The sequence below is a fragment of the Sebastes fasciatus genome, chromosome 13 (genome assembly GCF_043250625.1).
Source record: "Sebastes fasciatus isolate fSebFas1 chromosome 13, fSebFas1.pri, whole genome shotgun sequence".
Classification (NCBI taxonomy): domain Eukaryota; kingdom Metazoa; phylum Chordata; class Actinopteri; order Perciformes; family Sebastidae; genus Sebastes; species Sebastes fasciatus.
Window position 1 is genome coordinate 7661540 of NC_133807.1, and position 20113 is coordinate 7681652.

A 20113-nucleotide genomic window follows, 5' to 3' on the forward strand; every position below is an offset into this window, starting at 1 on the left:
ACATAAATGTTCCTGATCATGGTGCTACAGCAACAACTGAATTTTAAATTTAAACAATCACTGAATTAAGCCAAACAAATACTTTATAAAAAGATTATAAATCAACATAACGCGGTAAACACCATCGTCTTGCTGTTTTTGTGGTTCAATTCAGATCAATTTATTTTTCTTCAGTACACAAAGACATTTCTGGTCGCAGTCAGAGCTGAAATGCAGACTTAGCGTTAAAGGTGCTCAATACGAAAAATTCTAAGTATATCTATTGCCTCTGTTTGGCTCTCAACATGGCGACGGCTAAGCGCTAACAGTGCAAGCAAGGCAACACGGCTGACAGAGCATGCACTTCAAGCCCGGCTATGTCAACAAAGCACAGAAAAGCTCTGATTACAACACACACAGAGGGAGAGTGACTTCATTCTCTGCTCAGGTAGACATTACTCCTCTATATCTTTACATAGACAATAGCTGCTTGCTGCTATATTAATGCTCTGGATATGGTATAGAGCACCTTTAAAAAAAAGCCTGGCGTTATGATGTTTGTTGCTTTTTTTAACGATTAAAGCTTCACGGAGGTTCCTTTAATGTTCTGAAAATCAATATTCAAGCATGTGTTAAAACATCTGCGTATTTAATTAACTACTGTAACTCTCGGCTGTGATTTACAAGCAGCGTGCATCATTGATAAAAAAGAGTGACATGATTGATTCATGGATGATTGATTTATGACAGTCAGTGTTAAACACCATCTCTGATCCTGTTTGCAGCAGCAGTCAGAAACGAACCGCGACACTCTGCTGGAAATGTTTTCTGCAGCATTACATACACACAAAGGAAATAACTGTCACACATTTTTTTCTCTTACTCTTCTTGATTTGCATGAGTGTCTGTGATTGGCTGTTGCAAGCTCACAGAGAAGGAGATACTGCCCTCTCCTGATTGGCAGGGAGCAGAAGGGGGCAGGTGCTGTGTGTGAACATAAATACAGCCTTGACAGGCACACTTGCATGCATCTGCTATCATCATCCTCTTCAACAGAACTACATCCAGCTCCATCACTGACATCAACTCAGTCTTCAGGCGAGGATCCACAGGTCAAGGAGAAAAGATTCTCTCAAGCAGGAGAAAAAGAGCAACAGGAAGTCATCATGTCTTTTGAAGTAAAGGAGAAGACAGAGGTACGTCTGGTGTTTCTGGGAGCAGCTGGAGTGGGAAAGACGGCCCTCATCCAACGCTTCCTCAAAGACACCTTTGAGCCCAAGCACCGGCGCACGGTGGAGGAGCTCCACAGGAAGGAGTACGAGGTGGCGGGCGTTAAAGTCACCATCAACATCATGGACACCAGTGGCAGCTACTCCTTTCCCGCCATGCGCAAGCTCTCCATCCAGAACAGCGACGCCTTCGCCCTGGTCTACGCCGTGGACGACCCCGAATCCCTGGTCGCGGTCAAGAGCCTGCGAGACGAGATCCTGGAGGTCAAGAAGGACAAGTACACGCCCATCGTGGTGATAGGCAACAAGATAGACCGTCACAACGAGCGCCAGGTGTCCAGCAAGGACGTGCTGTCCACGGTGGAGCTGGACTGGAACCACAGCTTCGTGGAGTCCTCCGCCAAAGACAATGTCAACGTGCTGGAGGCTTTCAGGGAGCTGCTCCAGCAGGCCAACCTGCCCAGTCGGTTCAGCCCGGCGCTGTGCCGGAGACGGGAAACCTTCCCCAAGAAGAGCAGCAAACGACCCCCGATGAACAAGACCAACAGCTGCCTCATCTCATAATGATGTTCAGCCTAAAGAGGCAGAGAGAAAACTGCCCAAGAGAGTGAAAGGGCTTTGTTGGTGGGGAGCTGCACACCAAGAGACAGTGTTAAATGTTAACAGACTCTAATGAGACAGTAAATTATGTGTCCTCATCAGGCACAGAGATGCTGCAGCGAGGACGGACACATAACCATGAAAACAGACACCACTTTTTAAGACGTGAAAGAATGTGGTTTAACAACTGCTTGCTGAAAACAATGTGCATGGACACTGCTTACTGTGAATGTCAACAATGATGGCGTAATAAAACGTGACAGTGTAAAAGCAGCATTATGTATCATAAGCTCAGTTTTCAATCAAGTGTACATGTGATGTTTCATTTTTTAGGCTTTTGTGCAATAAATGTGAAGTGATGGGTGTTTATGCAAAAATGTGTTTACATAAGAAGACAGAGAACAACAGAAGGACAACGGTTTATATTTTTAATAGCAGCACATCAACACATTATGTTGTGAATTATTGTGAAGCCTGTCCTGTAACTCTGACGTTTTGAAATACATACTTCTGGTGTTTTTTTCTCTCTTTTTGTTTGACTAATAAATACTTATTTTTTTTAAATGGGAGTTTGACTTGTTTTTGAGAATTTAAAGGGTTTTTCTTTTCACCATAACAGCACGAAGAACAAGGCGATATTTGATGATCTTATCAGTGATTACTTCATGATAAATAAAGCATATTTACTTTACCTCCAGTCACATTTGTGCAGGTTATTTTGTCATTTTTTCTGATATAGGACTTTTCTTGACGTGACAGAGCAGACAGAAATTAAATATGTGTGTAGGGGAGGGGTCATATTCACATTTGAAAATTATTAAGGTACATATTAGTTAGTTATTACAGTCCAAACTGAAATACAATGAAAATAAAATACAGCTAAGTTTGAATCTAAGGACTTAAAATTGTTTTGTACGGTCAATTGTATAAATGTAGTAATTCTGTCATAGCATATGGAGATATTTGTTTGTTAAATGGTGTATTAAATTGGTGGACACAATTGCATTGTGTTGACTCAACTTCTTTTTCTCGAGAACAGTGCTGGTCTGACCAGAAATGTAAGTAAAAAAAAAAAAAAAAAAGAAAGATAAACAAGAATTGCTTCATCACTTCACCAACCTGTCTTTATCTAAAGTGACTGTTGTTTAAAATGTAAAAATCCCTGGAAAGTGGTATTCATAATGAAGGTGAAATAAAATTAATTATGGATTTATTGCATTGGTCTGACATACGCACACAAAATCACCCCATGATCCCTCTGTTCTGTGTTGTACCACCCCCTGGTGGTCATTATTTACAAAAAAAAAATACAGCGAGTTACTCTCTGTAGGTGGATATGAGGAAGCATTTCAAACAATGTTAAATAAGATTATAAGGGAACCATAAACCCTGTACATGCCTTATCAACTTCTGTATCAAGCGACTGATACAATACATGAGATTAAGTCAACACAGTCTATGTAACTCTATACAGCAGTGGGTACTGCAGATACACAATTAAAACAGTATTTAGTACTCTGAGTTTATGAAAAAAACATACTTTTAACCTGCTATGAAACATGATGTCTGGTTAAATGGATCAGTTAATCAGTTGACATTTTGATGTTAACAGATTTCCTGTTAAAAAGGCCACAGGCCCAGAGAGGGAGAGAAAAAGGTATGCTTCCTCTTTCACAAAACATTCAGAGACAAGGTGCATTGTTTCCCCAGAATCAGACAAGGAAGTGACCTGTGATTATCAGATCTCTGGTTCCTCTTTGTGTCCCGTTTAAACTCACTGCTGTCATCAGCCGGTCCACAACGGCACGCAAACTCGTCTTTTCGGCACACGGACGGACGCGGAGAGGCAGATCGTCCTGTTTAAAGCTCAGGTGCGAACTAAACTTTCCACTCAGGTTGTGGTGAACACAGGTATGAGGCTCTGTTGTAGATAGGTTTCACTGAACACTGAAGTCTTTCTGGGTTTGTCTCTGCTCCTAGACTTGGTCAAAGCTCCTCAGTGGTGTATAGATACTGTACCTGAGAAGTTTTGAACAAGTATAGGATCTCTGACGGTCACTACATCAGGTGTAAAAGACTGGCTTAAGACTGTACTCTACTGTAGTACTGCACGGCAACGTTAAAGGTAGGCCTTCTCATACACCAATACAGTATTTACATATTTGTGTTACCTTTTACTCTGCTAATTACCATTTCAGCCATGTTCATCAAATACCTGCAGATATCAGTCTACATAAAGTTTGCTTAAAACAGCAAGGTTAGCCAATGGAAATTTGATTCAGAGCAGCCAACATGGAGGAAGAGATCCAAAAATGACTGGACTCCAAGCTGCATTACAGTTTCTTAACAGACACCGGTATTGTAAGAAAGAAGAAGCTAACTTTTCTGCACTGAAATGGAACATTTTGACAATGAATCTTTCCGAAATCTTAACTTCTGATCAAAATCAATATTAATTCTTTGAAAGAAATATGATCATATAGTTCAGTGCAGCATGTGTACAGATTTACATTTACAAAATATCTACAATTTAATATAGTCTTCACAGAGAGAAGAGAAGATCCCTATTCCAACTAATGCCTATTACAATTTGTCTTTATTATGATAAAGGAACATAAACTGTCTTAAAGGTGCAGTGTGTTGGATCTGGTGGCATCTAGTGGTGAGGTTGTAGATTGCAACCAACTGAAACTTCTCCTGTGTGCCCAGGGTGTAGGAGAACTACAGTGACGTGAAAACTCGAATGGCTCTCTCTAGAGCCAGTGTTTGGTTTGTCCGTTCTGGGCTACTGTAGAAAGAGGACCTGCTCCCTATGTAGATATAAACGGCTCATTCTAAGGTAACGAAAACACGATTCTTATTTTCAGGTGATTATACACTGAAGAAAACATACTTATTAATATAATATTCCATTTCTGCCAATAGATCCCCTTAAATGCTACACACTGTTCCTTTAAGTCTTGTATATACTAGTATTTGTAATATGGTTCCCTATTTGTAGAGAGAAGGCACAGCAAGAGGCAACGGTTTTATTTTCATACACATTGACAGACGTCGTACAGGAGGGTGTTAGTGTCTAAATCATGGATATAACAGTTTTATAAAGCTGTTTTATATCTATGGTCTAAATCATACGTCCTCAACATCACAGACAAGTCAGGAGAACAGTGAATACAGAGGAGACATTAGGAGCAACAGCATTTGATACCGACAACCTCCAACTCTGTGCCAACACAACACCAGCGTGAGCATCTAGCTCTCAAATAGCCATCCATGAGCACATATGGAGAAAGCCATTCTCTATAACAAACAAAAATGGTAAAAAGCAAAGGTGTACAGTAGCGTTGTATGGAAGACAATACTTTCTTCAAGACGTGAAATCGGAACAAACCATCAAAAACATAGAAACAAACAATTGTGCATTGGCTTATTAAGTATATTTCACCTGAGCAAAAGGCTCAATCGGTATAGAAATACACTCATTTTCTCTTAAGCATCACTTTGAAATTTACTCAGAGAGCACAAAAAGGTGCGTGTGTTCAAATCACAAGTTTTTACGTGGAAATACCACCGTAATTTATAAACAAACATCAAGACCATACTGGTGTTTTTGCCAATTTACTAAATATGCACATATTTTACATTACTGCTGGCAATTTTTCTTTTTTTTAGTGCCCATGTCCTATCTTCTAAGCTAGGGATGCACCGATACTAGACTCAGGTCCGATAGTACTCGTAAAACTACTCCAATACAACGGCACCTGATACAACTTTGCGGCAACGTGATGTTAACCGACAAGATTAGTGACTTGCATGCAGGAGTTGAAGTGCCTAAGTCTGCATTCACACCAGATCTGATGGTGCGGCGAAAACAGCAATCATCCCATTCATTTTGAATGTGGGTGGTGCGTTTGGGCTACGGCGGTGGGGGTCGCAAGGGGTGCCAAAAAAAAAGATGTAGCGCAAAAGTTGAAACAGAATCAGTCAGGATTTCCGCCAGTATTGCAAGCCTGCTGTAATGTTAGCCCCGAAACTACCAACAACTCTGGCTCAGGCACACTTAAGGTGGGCTGACCTTTAAGGTGGACCAGTTATTCTCCTTTAAATGACAAGCCACTCCTCTGAGTTTTTTTAATTTTTAATATTTAAATGGTTAATCATTAACATCCCTACTGCAAACTATGTTCTGTTTGTATAGGGAAAACGCAAAGTTGAATTTAAAATGTCAGTTGTATATAGTTGTATTGTCATGTTGCATATTTAATTTGTTACAGTCAGAAAGTGAGGAACATTTGATGAAGTTGATTTTCATAGAAAAGTAAAACTAAGGAAAACCACCAACTGCTTAGAAAACAAAACACATGAAGTAAATCTTTACTCTGCTTTGAAAAACAGTCGGCAGTAATGTTTAATATCCATGGTTCGTAGTTAATTGGCTACAACAATGGCGGTCTTTTTTATTTGCAATGTGATGTCAGTTTACATCTTTCCTTCATCACCATTCAAAATAAGCATCATATTAGAGTAGGTATGTTCAGTCTACTGCTAGAGAGATAGAGTATATTAAAGGGTCAGTCCATCCAAATAACAACAAAATAATAATAGTAATAATGACAGAAAAAAATCCCAATTACTACAATATACGTTAACCATGCACTACAGGTGTGATACAATGGAAGTGAATGGAATTCAAATCTTTTAAATACGCGCCTTTCCAGAAATAATGAAAGTTAAGTTACTCAGGAGAATCTGCAGACCTTGTTGTGAACATTGTACAGTTTTTTTGAATATTAATTTTCAATTCTTTGAGCCTAACATTTCACTGTTTCATAGTATATTGGTACTTTGAGCACCATAAATTTAATTACATTAACCTCCATTCTACCGGGGTAACAGCAGGAACCACAGAAGCAGATTTCTCAAAACAGCAGCACTATCCTCTTACATACAACTAAAAGTAAATAGGAAAATGTATTTTGTTATAATTTAGTTGAACTGAGCCCCTAATATATACTATATAAAAATGAAGATCCATTCATTCTACAGAAACATCGCGTATCACATAGGACATTTTATCAAACATTCCCGTAATGGTGCAAAAAAAGCTGCATAAAAATATCGTTTGGGCACCAATAAGCAGGAGTTTGTGTTGTTGTCTATGTGGTTGGAAACAACACACCCCATTAAGTGCTGAGCAGCCCTGATCATGAGGGCCAGCAAGAGCGACTGGAAAACAGTTGGTAAAGCATAAAGTACTGTTACTGGAGACGTTTTTCTCTTCTCTTTTTGCAGTTGACGCTCAGTCATTAGATATGAGGTACCACAGTGTATGACAAAATAACTTTTTTTTAAATACAAAGCATCTTTTTTTTCAAGTTGGAAACAGCAGCAAGACGAGGAGTGGCTTGAAAATATGACTGAATGAGGTGAAAGTCACTTGTTTACTATCTTTTCTCAACAACATTTCTCAACTTAACAAAAGAAATATTTTTTACACCTTTTGATAAAAAGTTAAATAACATTGGGTAATTCTTATCATCTAAACTTCTTTCAATGAATTAGGACACATGTAATCCTGACATAAACAACACATGGAACATGGCATTAGCATGTCTTTTTTTTAAAGCACTGGGAAGAAGTGCACCTGCCTTCAAGTCACTATCACACCCACCTCACCCTCTCTGACACTCTTTAGTCGTCCGTGGTGATGTTGCGGAACAAGTAGGCCATGGACTCTCCGTTGTGGATGCGGCGAATGGCCTCGGCCAAGATCATGCTGACATCCACAGTCTTGATTTTGGGACACTGTAGCTTCTGCACTTCATGGGGGACTGTGTTGGTCACCACCACCTGAGGGTCAAATAATCACACAGATGGTGCTTAGACTTTTCCACTTCCCCCCCTCTTTTTCGTAGACCTGTTTTTTGTCTTTTTTAGAGAGGTGCAGAGGGTTTTTAGGGGGAGACAGTAGATGTCACATAGAAGTGGTGTACATCATCTGAAATCTGGGAACCTGAAGATTAATTTGAGTTGCAGCTCAGCACTGTGTGTCAAGCTCTACTAGTCATAAATCACAAATTAAAAAAAGAATAATTAATTAATTAAAATAATTGTAAAAGTGTATAAGGGTTTCCAACATTATGATAGAAATATATGATGGCCATTCCCATGTTCTATTGTGTCTCATAAATTGTTGCAGCAATTTTTTGAGTTGATACCATTTGTTACAGAGATTTGGTGCTAAATTTAACCATTTTTACCGCTCCTGAATTGATAAAGATTATAAATAATCCCTCCAAAATACCACATTAAGACACCAAGTCCCTTAGGAACACCATAGAAATAGCCATGTTGTGATTTGGGATCAAAAACTTTGACATTTGGAGATTTCTGCAAGAATTGCATTTTTTTGACGATTGAATGGCGATCACTTCTGTTCTAGAAACTGCTCAGAAACCCCCTTATTGTCAATCTAACTAGGAAAGCCAGCCATCCTCTGAATGTCTCTAGTTTGTGACTGTAAAGTTTCATGAGGCTGTGATTATCCTAGAGGTCACCACAGGTCGTTTTATACAGTGGGGTCAAATATAAAAAATGGTCTCACTACAAAGAAATGGATACTTTGGGGACTAACATCTTCACACATGAATACAATTATGCTCATTGGATCCACAAGAGTCTCAGCTTTACAGTGATACCCGATTTATGTAATTCCAAGACTGTTTAGGGACCCCAGTATGCAGAAATATTCAAACACACCATTTTAGTATTGGCGAAAATAACATTTATACTGCATTCAAAAAACAACATGTTTTTTGCCCCAAACTGCATGTGATTATCATAAAGTGGGCATGTCTGTAAAGGGGAGACTTGTGGGTACCAATAGAACCCATTTTCATTCACATATCTTGAGGTCAAGGGACCCCTTTAAAATTCTTTGCCAAAATTTAGCCGAACTTCGTAGCATTATTTAGCATTCTTCCCGACAAGCTCTAAAACTGAGCCTGCTACAGCCTCAGTAAAAAAAAAAAATGTCGGCCGAGGGCGCCGGTACCCTCAAGGACTGGAAAAGATGAGACAGTTTCAATTTAAATTAAAAAGCAGTTTACCAATGCAGTTTCTTGTCAGGCTGATAATAAAAAGCTTACGTGTCACTGATGACAGTCACACTTTAAACTACACCTGTGTACTCATTTGTTTTGGCTCACCTGTGAGCTCCAAGTGGCTACTGCTGCTCATGGCTTTCAAAATTGAAATCTGAGACGGCTTAAAAACTGATGGGAGGTGAAATTTTACACCTTTTCAATCCAGCGAGTTCCAATGTACCCATCTGACTCAAAAAGTTGAGTGCATCTATTGTTTTCTGAACCCTGGATAGTTAGGAGGAACTGAAAATTGAAACATGATCGTCTACAGAAATAGAAATACAACTGCAATATAATGCTCATTTCCTTGTTCTAGTTAGAGCTCATCTCATGCCACAACAATTCAGCTGAAATTCCTCCCATTAGGAGGAAGTATCGTCTTTTACATTGTGTTTATAAAGAATAGATGAGCTACAGGAGCACATTTTCTGCTGATTTCAAATAACTCCTTCCATTTGGCATTTTCTTCTCCCCTTGGTAAGTCTTTAGCTTCCGTCCTTGTTGATATTCTACAGATGCAACAGGTATACCTACTTTTAAAACTTAAATGCATATTACTGAAAACAACACTTTTAGGTGTCCTCACCTCATCGATGGCGGATTCCTCGATGAGGCGTGGAGCATCAGCAGACAGTAAGCCGTGTGTGGCCATGATATAAATCTTATAGGCTCCTCTCTCTTTCAGGATCTCAGCAGCTGCAACAAAGTCTCCGACATCATCTATAATGTCATCCTGGAAGAAGAAAGAGAAAAGAAAAATACTACCTGTAACCAAGACTCAACAATTACATCCCCGTCTCTTTCTCTTTGGTAATTTCTTTGTCATGGTGTCTCTGATCGGTTGGTTGCTCTTACAGTATCATAGAGCAGCTTAGCATAATGGCAGGAACATATGAACAATGCTATTGTGGGATAACAAGAAATGCCAAAACATCAAGTCAGTGAATTGACTCAATAGTGTCCGTTATACAGGCTAACATTAGCCACCTTAATCTACTGGTCATACCAGACCACATTAGGCTATAGCAGCATAACCCCTGTGTTCACTGAATTGAGCATCTGTATGTTTTATTGCTTATGAATTAAAGTTTTATATGTAAGAAGAAGAAAGTGTTATTACTTCTTTAAACAATTACAAATTCTCACTTTCAGGTGTGTAAATGTAACTCAAAAGGCATGAATAGTTAAAGGGATAGTTTGGGTGTTTTGAGATGAGTATGAGGTACTCATCCATAGTCAGTGTTTACCTACAGTAGATGACCGGCGGCACACCCTTTCTGCACAAAACCAAAGCAATGTACTGCTGTGGACGGGGGGTTTGGCAGCAAAACATATTTTTAGCTACCTAATAAAATCAATATCAGTTTAAGTGTAGTGTGTATTTAGAATATTTACGCTGGTTTAACCTTGCTGTGAGACAGCTATACAGTCTGTTTGTAACGAGGAACTGAAGCCGTTATCTATGCTCTTGCCAAAGCAACCAGACTCCATTGAAAAAGCCTGTAATTTTACCAGCCAGCAACCAGTGTTCTGCAAGGTAAAATTACAGGTTTTTTCCAATGGAGTCTGGTGGCTTTAGCGAGAGCAGAGAGAGCACAGCTTCGTCTGTCGGAAAGGGCTGTCTGACAGCAAGATAAAGCGGTGAAAATATTCTAAATGTCGCTTAAACAAACGGATATTGATTTTTTTAGTTGAGCCTTTCTTTTAGGTGGCTAAAATAAGTTTTGCTGCCGGCCCCGTCAACACAGCAGTACATTGCTTTGCTTCCGTGCAGTAGCTCCTGTCTGCTTCTCCAAACTGGGGGCGTGCCGACCGTCATCTACTGTAGGTAATACATTGACTATGAATAAGTACCTCATACAACCTCACTTCAAAACACCCAAACTATCCCTTTAATTTCACATTTGTCCCGAGTTATAAATGTATTTGTAAAACCATACCGAAGGTGATAACAGGCATTTATAGTGGCAGTAAATTAATTAATTTACTACTAGTGGTGCAAACCACTAGAGATGCTTCAAAAGACAGAGAAACTGACAATGACAGAAAGTGAATTCACACAGCATCTTACCACAATGATGGCAATTCTCCCTCCCACATCTCCGACTACAGTTATGGGGGGTTTCTCCTTGGCCATCATCACTGAAAAGGAAAGCAGAACTTGTTACCTGCGAGAGCACTTAGAGGTTATGAGAGGTTATGTGTACTGTATTTCATCAAATGGAAAATAAATCTCAGTAGATTGGGTAAAATGGGTTGAGAAAATGTTTTGCAATTTCGGCAAATCTGCACCCCGAATTATGGGGTCGTTATTGGATGATGGGAATGATTTGTTGAGTAATCCAATGCTGTAATAAATTTAAAATGGCAATCAAAAGTTTAAATGTTTCCCCCCATTGTACCCCACCTAAGAGATTAAAACTGAAATGCCAAACTTAGTACAGCACATGCCATGCAAAATCAAATGACAGGGTTTTCTGCCCAGGATACCCAATCAGAAGGCAACATACGACTGCCTGGACACACACAACCTCAGGCCTAGGCTGTGGCAGGCATATGGCAGCAGTCTGCATATGAACCAATATGCAACCAGACAGTCTTATTTCACACAGGACAACAGTGGCTGACAAGCACTGATGAGGGTTTCTTCATACACACTTGTGCCAATGTTCAGGGGGTCAGTCCTCAGTCGAACATCACAGCTGCCAGCGACTACTTTTACATGCACACAATAATCTGACTGCATCTCACATGCCAATCACAGGAGATGAAGCAGCTGCTGAACCAATATCACGCGACAAACAATATACAGTATTACTTAATTGTTCATATCTGCACAGCTTCATTTGTCATTACGAGTACTTCTGAGCCAGGTTGCTGTCCACCATCACAATACGGGGTTGATACATCGATTAATGCAATCCTACTCTAAGTATGCACCCCCAAGATGACTTTGCTTTTGACAAGCTGTAAACATTCTAGTGTCATGTAATTTCAGTTGCTAAAATAATACCATGCAACTTTTTAATTTGCTAGAGGTATATACACTGTCACAACAAAGTTAAATAGAAGCATTACAACATAACATGTTGGAGACAACATGAATATGCTCTCCCTTGTGACAGATTTAAAGGGATAGTTCAGGTGTTTTGAAGTGGGATTGCATGAGGTACTTTTCCATAGTCAGTGTATTACCTACAGTAGATGACGGTCGGCACGCCCACAGTTTTGGAGAAGCAGACAAGAGTTAATGCACAGAAGAAAAGCAATGTACTGCTGTGGACAGGGCCGGCAGCAAAACGTATTTTAGCCACCTAAAAGAAGGGGTCAACTAAAAAAATCAATATCAGTTTATGTGTACGTTCTATTTAGAATATTTTTGTTGGTTAACCTTGCCGGCAGACAGCTTTACAGTCTATGTTTTCCGACGGGAAACTGAAGCCGTCTATGCTCTCGCCAAAGCAACCACACTCCATTAAAAAACAGTAATTTTACCTTGCAGAACACAAGAGTTGCTGGTCTACCGCTGCCTCGATCAGTTTGTGTTATTGTTTAACTTATGTTAGTTCGGATTCACCAAAGTCACACAATAGCACAAACTAACTAACTAATCAAGGCAGCAGTATACCAGCAACTCCGTTGTTCTGTGAGGTATAATTGAGGGGTTTTTCAATAGAGTCTGGTGGCTTTGGCGAGAGCATTGATGGATACAACGGCTTTAGTTCCCTGTCACAAAGGGCTGTCTGACGGCAAGGTAAAGAATTGAAAATATAAATATAACATATATATTTAAAAAAACAAATAGTAATACAATATTATTATATAGTATATATTAAAATAATATATAATATATTCTAAATATAGCATACACTTAAACTGATATGGATTTTTTAGGTTGGCCTTTCTTTTAGGTGTCTAAAATACATTTAACTGCCGGCCCCGTCCACAGCAGTACATTGATTTGGTTCCGTGCGGTAACTCCTGTCTGCTTCTCAAAGCTGAGGGCGTGCCGACCATCACCTACTGTAGGTAATACAGACTGTGGATAAGTACCTCATACGACCCCACTTCAAAACACCCAAACTACCCTTTCAATAATATCCTATATGTGTGTAACCTACAACTAAAATAAATTGATCTACACACCATGTTTTGAATTGAAATTAGACTGGGATTAGATTCAATGTAGCACATTTAGATGACTACCCCTTAAACATAATTTTGGATGCATATTATAATTTTTTTTTAAAGCAGCTTCCTTTCAAGTATTGTTGTGCATGTAAATGTAGTTCTTCACAGGGTATCAGGAAACAATCAACCGGTGAACAATCAGCCAGCCAAGCAGATTGTGAAGGAAAAAGTATAAAGAAGCAGAGACAGAAGGAGCATGCCTTGCAGAACACTTTTGCTGAATACCGTGAGTCCCACAGCATCAGAAAACCTGGCAGTGTCACATTCAGACTTTTATCACCATTAACCAAAAAACAGCAAAAAAGCCATGTTGTTAGCAGTACACACACTTCTCAAAAATATGTTTTTACAGCTTGCTGAGATACTGCAACAAGCTACCTGAGAAATGTTTGGTCAAAAATCTTGAAATTAATTTAAGGGAAAATAATATTCATCAACATTATCCTGATAGATACGAATCTGAAAAGCTTAAATTATTTCATCAGGTTGACATTGCATTCCAGAAACGTCTACCACAGAGATAAAAGTGAAAGACTACACTACAACTAGATAAAATACGTTCTGGTATTATGACTGAGGTAGCTAACTAAAACTTAAATTCGGCTTTAATTTAATGCTTAAATATTCCAACAATCTCATTCGTAATGTTTCTTCTTCCCACCATTAGATGTTAGGTTTCAAAACAGCATGCTTTGTTGTTATCATCACATGCAGTTATGACCAAATGTTAATCAGGTTTTTAAGAGCGGGTTTAATATGGGTGCACCATGTGTTGATTGGCAAGATGAGTCCTGATATTCAAATAAAACTAAAACAAATGTTTAGCATGGTTCTGGTTTGATTTATGGATTTCAAAATAAAATCAGAACACAACAAAACAAAGAGGAGTTTGGCCATCTTGTAGAACAACGGTCTGGAATCTTAGAAAAGGTGCAGTCTCAAGTCAAACATGCCATGCAAATAGCATATAGTACAGAGCGCACTGTACAGTAGCTGATTGAAAAGGTTTTGTCAACTGTGCATTATCAATCAGTTGCATTTTTTTTTCACAAACTCCCCCTCCAGAATCCAGACTGTATTTTCACAAGATGCAACGCAAACCCTTTTGTCTACACATGCACCAATTGAGGAACCATTTGAAGAGGAATCATTTCATAGTCAGATGTAAGTTATATGTTTACGGTCGTACTTGGGAGCTCTATGCCAGGGAACGGAGCTTGTTGTTTGCCTGCTATTACCAACAAATAAACACCACGTTAACACAAATGCACAAATATTTGACATGACAAACACATGATGCCAAGACTTGGAAAATCCTCTCGGTAGCTGGACAGAAATTTTAGTATTTCACAGCAACAATCAGACTGTTAAAAGTGAAAAAGTCTTCTTATGGTTGAAGCAATTTCTAAGCAACGTATTGTTCCAAAGGAGGATTTTTTAAGTCAAGGGTGAGAATAGAAACACAAGTAAGAATAGAAATATTTTTACTAAATAATAAAGTTGACGCAAATACGTCGGAGTCATTTGCCAATGACACAATCATTTGATATTTTCTCAGACTGAACCACTAAGATGGCCTTACCAGGAATTAACACTGCAAATATGTTGAAAACTATATGCCAGAGTCACCAAATAGAAGTATTTTAAAATCAAAGTATGCGCCAAGAAATAGGCAGCGACTATGGTTCTATGATTATTAAGCATGTCACTCTTTGTAAGTTAGGAGTTGCAGCTTGCGGAGGATGCAGCATGAGTAGATGTAGTGTATCTGTGGAATTAAACATGCAGTGACACAGAAAATCAATTTCTTGGAGTATGGTTGATGGCATGAGTGAGAAACAGCAGAATCATCAAAACAGGTTAGCACAAATAGGAGCTGTGTCGGGTTGTCGGCAGGATGTATAATATGAATGCAGTGAAGTGTTGTAGCACTGAGGAGTTAAACTTGTAAGAGATTCCTTGTGAATTTGACCATGGTGTGACAAAATAAAAAGGATTTTAACTGTGAGAAACAATAAACAGGGATATGTTAAATCTATCCAGGGTTGGACCCTACTAATCTGCAAAGAAAACCTGCAAAGAAATATCAACAGCGGTCTACAAAAATGGGTGTTCTTACAAGGAAGCTCCAGTCCTGTGTGTCCTGTGGTGTTGCGTACAGACGGTGGGGAGTGCCTTCCGTCAGCCATGTCGGACTCTGAACACTGAGCCTCGCCGTGAATCACAGCCAGTCCCAAACGCAGGCGTTCTGCATAGGACTGAGCCCTAGAGAAAATAGAGATGACATGTTCATGTACACATATTTAGTGACATACATTGCAAATTACTTATATGAAAAAACATTAGAATGATTGAATAATTCTGGCAACAATAATGTGTAGCGGAGATGAAATGTGTTTTTGTCCATCAGTTACCTCTTAGCTGCTGATGGGGACTTTGCCACAATGATGGCATTTCTGTAATCAGGAATCTGACAGGCGGAAGGTAAACAGATGTTAATGTTTATAGCACATTGATTTGGTTAATAGGTTAGAGATTACCAACGCCTATACTTAAACACACACAGTAGACAATTGAATGGGATCATCACCTCTTCCTGGATGTACTGAATCAAGAAAGGGGAGGCACGCAAGTTGTCCACTGGGAAGCTGAAGAAGCCCTGGATCTCCTTCTGATGCAAGTCCATGGTGATGATGTGTGTTATTCCTTTGGGGTAAAAGACAGATTAATGACATGGTCTTCTTCCCCATCAACAATTAGATTTTTCTGTGTGAACATGAAATGAAATCCCTGCAAACACAACACCACTGATGGCGAGGGACAAAGAGACTAGACACACAAATCACAGGTTGATATTGATTTTGTTCTCTTTACCTGCTTTCGCTAACATCGAAGCTAACAACTTGCTCACTATCGAACCCCTCTTCCTCATCTTGCACTGTTTGCTGTAGGGAAAGTAAGGGATGACTCCGATGATGTTCTTTGCGCAAGACGTCTTGAGGGCGTAGGCCATAACCAGCAGCTCCATGATGGCCGTGTTGACATCTCTGGTTTCATAAACAAAAAGAACAAAAAAAGGACATGTAAACTTTAGCTAGTGATAATCATAAAAACTGTGATTTGTGCAGACATTAAACTCACCGCGGTATAGTCTGGATGATGAAGATAGTTTGTCCACGAACTGATTCTTTCACATCCACTCTAGTTTCTATCGTGAGGGAAAAAATGAAGATGCCATCAGTCAATCTATCAAAGCTGCATCATAGACTCTACTGTACTGCACTGTATACAGATGGATGACAATAAAGTCATAGAAGAATGAAATAGGCCCTTTTCACAGCAGACATTTTGACATGTCATTGCAGGGTAAACACAGGTGTAATTAATAACATTAATTATGGTCCGGTTCCATTTAGGTGGGCCGGGGCCCTGGTATAGTGCATGCTGGCTCACTGTAATGGCTGTGACACACTAAATAGAATGGGGCCATAATTAATTTCATCATTTACACCTGTGTTTACCCTGCAATTACATATCTAAATGGCTGCTCTGAAAAGGGTGCCAAAGAAAAAGAAGGAATGATGCAACAACCAGACTACACATAAGGTGCAAACAAAACAAGATACAAAATAATGTGCAAACATGTCGTACAATGCTCACGACAACTATACAAGAGTTATAAAAACAGAAAGGAATAACTATAAATAAGTGTAAATTTGTGCAAAAGTAGCAGCAGTAGCATTTTGTGGGTTGCTGAGGATATTTATGCAAACAAGATATGTATGTAGTTAGATGCGGGCAGTCAGACAGGTTATGGTAACCAGTAAAGTGAGGTAGGCTACGAAGTGACTAGTGCAGGTGTGTGTTTGTCTGTAGAAGGGATGCTTGGGGGGATTTGCATTTTATGTTGAGCTTGGTGGCAGCTGGGTGTTCAACTGTTTAGTTCAGTGCTTTATCAAAGCTCTTTATTTTTCAGTTTAATGATTCAGAGTGTCCCGTTGTACTGCAGTACAGCCTGGCTCAGTAGCATATCTGTAAAACTTAAAACTAAACTTCATAGCCAAATCAAAATCTGCGCGAAGATCATTGGCCAACCTGTGACAGCCTCCTTTCAAGCAGCTCACAACAAGAGTATGTTCAGACTGGCCAACAACATCTCTTCTGATCCCGTACATGTTTTAAATGGGGAATATCAACTTCTGCCCTCCAAGAGGCGATTTACATTTACATTTAACCGCATCAGGCTAAAGAACGCTTTTATCCATCAGTCCATCTTGTTTCTAAATAATAACTAATGAGCTGTTAAAGAAATGCACATCCAGAGGACAGATGGTAATTTTGTAATGGGTTATGTATGAATAATTGTGATGTGGTCTGTTTTTTGTCTGATGGGTCTTACTTGTCTGTCTGTCTATGGTAACAGTATGTCTATTGTATGTGTATGTGTACTTTTTTCTCAAACTGAGCTGCCTATGGATGCAAAATGAATTTCAGTGCAAACTGACAATAAAGTTGTATCGTATCGTATCTTTACATTTCATTTTGCTGTAAACGATGATGATAAGTGATGCTTCCCAAACCCACCTCTGGTTATACTACGCTCTTGTAAATAGAGATGCAACTAAGGCACACAGTTAACTCAAAGTTAAGTGTATTGTTTTCAAGGGTAGCCAGATAACTACCTGACATGTTCATTGAGAATATAACTCCTGACTTTCCAGTTTAATATAACTGCTTGGTTTGGCAACTTGAGTGGGAAGAACAAAAGCAAGCTTTCCAAAATTGTTAAGATTGCAGGGAAGGTGGTTGGCAAGCCACAAAGACAGCTCTGTGACATATTTGATAGAGCGGTACTCAGGAGGGCCAGACAGATATCTGTAGACGCTTCACACCCTCTAAACTCTGAGTTTGAGCTGCTCCCGTCTGGCCGTCGATTTAAGGTCCCGAGGGCGAGCCGGATCATATATAAGAGGTCTTTTATTCCCCAGGCCATACAGGTACTGAATGCAAAACGACTGCACTAGGGAAGACCTTACGTATTTTGAAAGGTGTAACTTATCCCCATCTGTTGCTGCTGTTTCCTGCCCATTTGCACAATTGTACGTTTGTAGTTGTATGTTTAGTAACAGGGCAGAGTGTTTTGCTGACTGTGTGTTTTTAATGTTTGAATATTATGTCATGTTTGAATTTATCTTTTATGTACTAGAGAAGCCAAAGACAGATTTCCACTAAGGTGGACAATAAAGTAAAGCAAAGCAGTAATTATCAGTCTAACATTAATATGTGTTCCTTTAAAGCCATCATATTGTCCTCACCTCTGTTAGACTCCTGGAAGACCACAGACTTCCCCAGTTCAACTCCCAGCCGCCTGTGAAACAACAAGAGCAACTCATTCAACAACAGCTTGCATGTAACGTTAACATGACACAGTAAGCACATCATTCATTCATTCATGCCCAGACAGACTGATGCCATGACAACAGCCGTTCTATCACGTTAGCTTAACGTCAGAGGAGAGATGTGATGAACGCTCCTTTGTGTTTATAACTCACTCTGTTATCTTCTTGGCCAACTCTGTGCATGCTACGGAGGAGTTAGCGGAGAAGACGCGATAACCACTTTTAGCGACATTCATTGTCACTGCTGGTGGTTTATATCACAGACACGGACAGACACAGACAGACAGACAGCAGCAGCTCCGTTTATCAACCGACCAGCACGTTTCGTTTCCGATTCTCTTCTTGTGACGTCGACGTTAGCTAACTGGCTAACTAGCTACCGAACACTAGCCTGCTAAGTGAAGCTAATTACACGAGATGACCTTCAGTGTGCTACATTAAACGCAGCTACAGCACAGCTACAAAATAAATATGAATTACTGTCTTTATTCTACTAATTTGTCCGACTGTCTGCAGACTAAACGCGGCTGATAGCTGTCACTGTGGTAGCACTGGAGGCTAACAACTGTCTTCTGTCTGGGACTACGGAACGCCCTGAGGGACAAATAGCAGCAGCTTCGCTTTGCGCAATACACGTGTGGGTTGAGAGTGGCAGTCTCCTAGGTCAGGGGTCAGGGGTCAACAACCTTTACTATCAAAAGAGCCATTTTTCGCAACAAAAAAAATAATAAGTCTGACTGGAGCCGCAAACATTATACAGTTTATACAGCTTACACACAGTTTATAGTCTACGTATATAGTAAATACTGTAAATCGAATGCAGTGAGGGCCAAAGTGTAAATGTACTATGGAGTATTAGGGCCACGTTGAGGGAAAGAAAAAATCTGAGATTTCCAGATTAAAGTCATAATATTACAAGAAAAAGTAGCAACATTTTGAGAATAAAGTCAGAACTTCACGAGAAAAAAGAAAATAACACGTAAAATTACTACTTTATAATATTATGACTTTATTTTCATAATACTACGACTTTTTTTCTCTTAAACTTCTGACTTTATTCTTATAATATTACGACTTTTTTCTTGTAAACCTATTACTTTATTTTCGTGATATTATGACTTTATTCTCGAAATCTCAGATTTATTCATTTTTCCTCAATGTGGCCCTAATATTCCGTCGTACCGTTGTACCATAGATCTACAACAATGATACATACAAATTAAAATATAAACAAAAAAGCCACTGGAGAGGAGCTAAAGAGCTGCATGTGGCTCCGGAGCCGCAGGTTGCTGCCACCTGCCCTAGACCTATATGATTTCCCTGTCCTTTTGCAGTAAGGTTTAATGATTTCTTGGCATTTTAGAAAAGTTAGGCTTAAGATATTATACTAAATTAACAAAAGTTATCTTGATTACACATCCTGTGCTTGATATCTTTTTAAATCCAAACTGATAACTGGTTAATTCAAAAAGTTGTGCCAGTGTGACTGAAAGATGTGAGTGTAACTAGTCCTTAAAAGACTTACATTTGAGGAGCACACTTTTTTAGTATATTATTTTTATTGTAAAAT

At 39.3% G+C, this 20113-nt stretch overlaps 2 protein-coding genes across 3 annotated transcripts; one reads left to right on the plus strand and one right to left on the minus strand.

Annotated features, from left to right (window-relative positions):
- The first annotated feature begins 945 nt into the window (after window positions 1-945).
- On the plus strand, window positions 946-1913 carry LOC141780126 (ras-related protein Rap-2a-like). The gene has a single exon (XM_074655217.1). It carries the CDS (start codon window positions 1005-1007, stop codon window positions 1770-1772), a length of 768 nt encoding a protein of 255 aa, XP_074511318.1. The 5' UTR covers window positions 946-1004; the 3' UTR covers window positions 1773-1913.
- Window positions 1914-6181: 4268 nt separating this feature from the next.
- On the minus strand, window positions 6182-19123 carry LOC141780125 (phosphoribosyl pyrophosphate synthase-associated protein 1). 2 transcript variants are annotated; one of them, XM_074655215.1, is made up of 11 exons: window positions 18697-19121; window positions 18460-18512; window positions 16286-16352; window positions 16019-16191; window positions 15735-15850; window positions 15559-15614; window positions 15264-15409; window positions 14334-14375; window positions 11025-11095; window positions 9540-9686; window positions 6799-7658 (listed from the first exon to the last, which is right to left on the minus strand). In XM_074655215.1, the coding sequence occupies exons 1-11, from the start codon at window positions 18777-18779 to the stop codon at window positions 7500-7502; spliced, it is 1113 nt and encodes a 370-aa protein (XP_074511316.1). In that variant the 5' UTR covers window positions 18780-19121; the 3' UTR covers window positions 6799-7499. The 2 variants fall into 2 exon arrangements, with proteins under 2 accessions (XP_074511317.1, XP_074511316.1); XM_074655216.1 differs by lacking the exon at window positions 14334-14375 and having other exon boundaries at window positions 6182-7658; window positions 18697-19123.
- Between the last annotated feature and the right edge of the window lie 990 nt (window positions 19124-20113).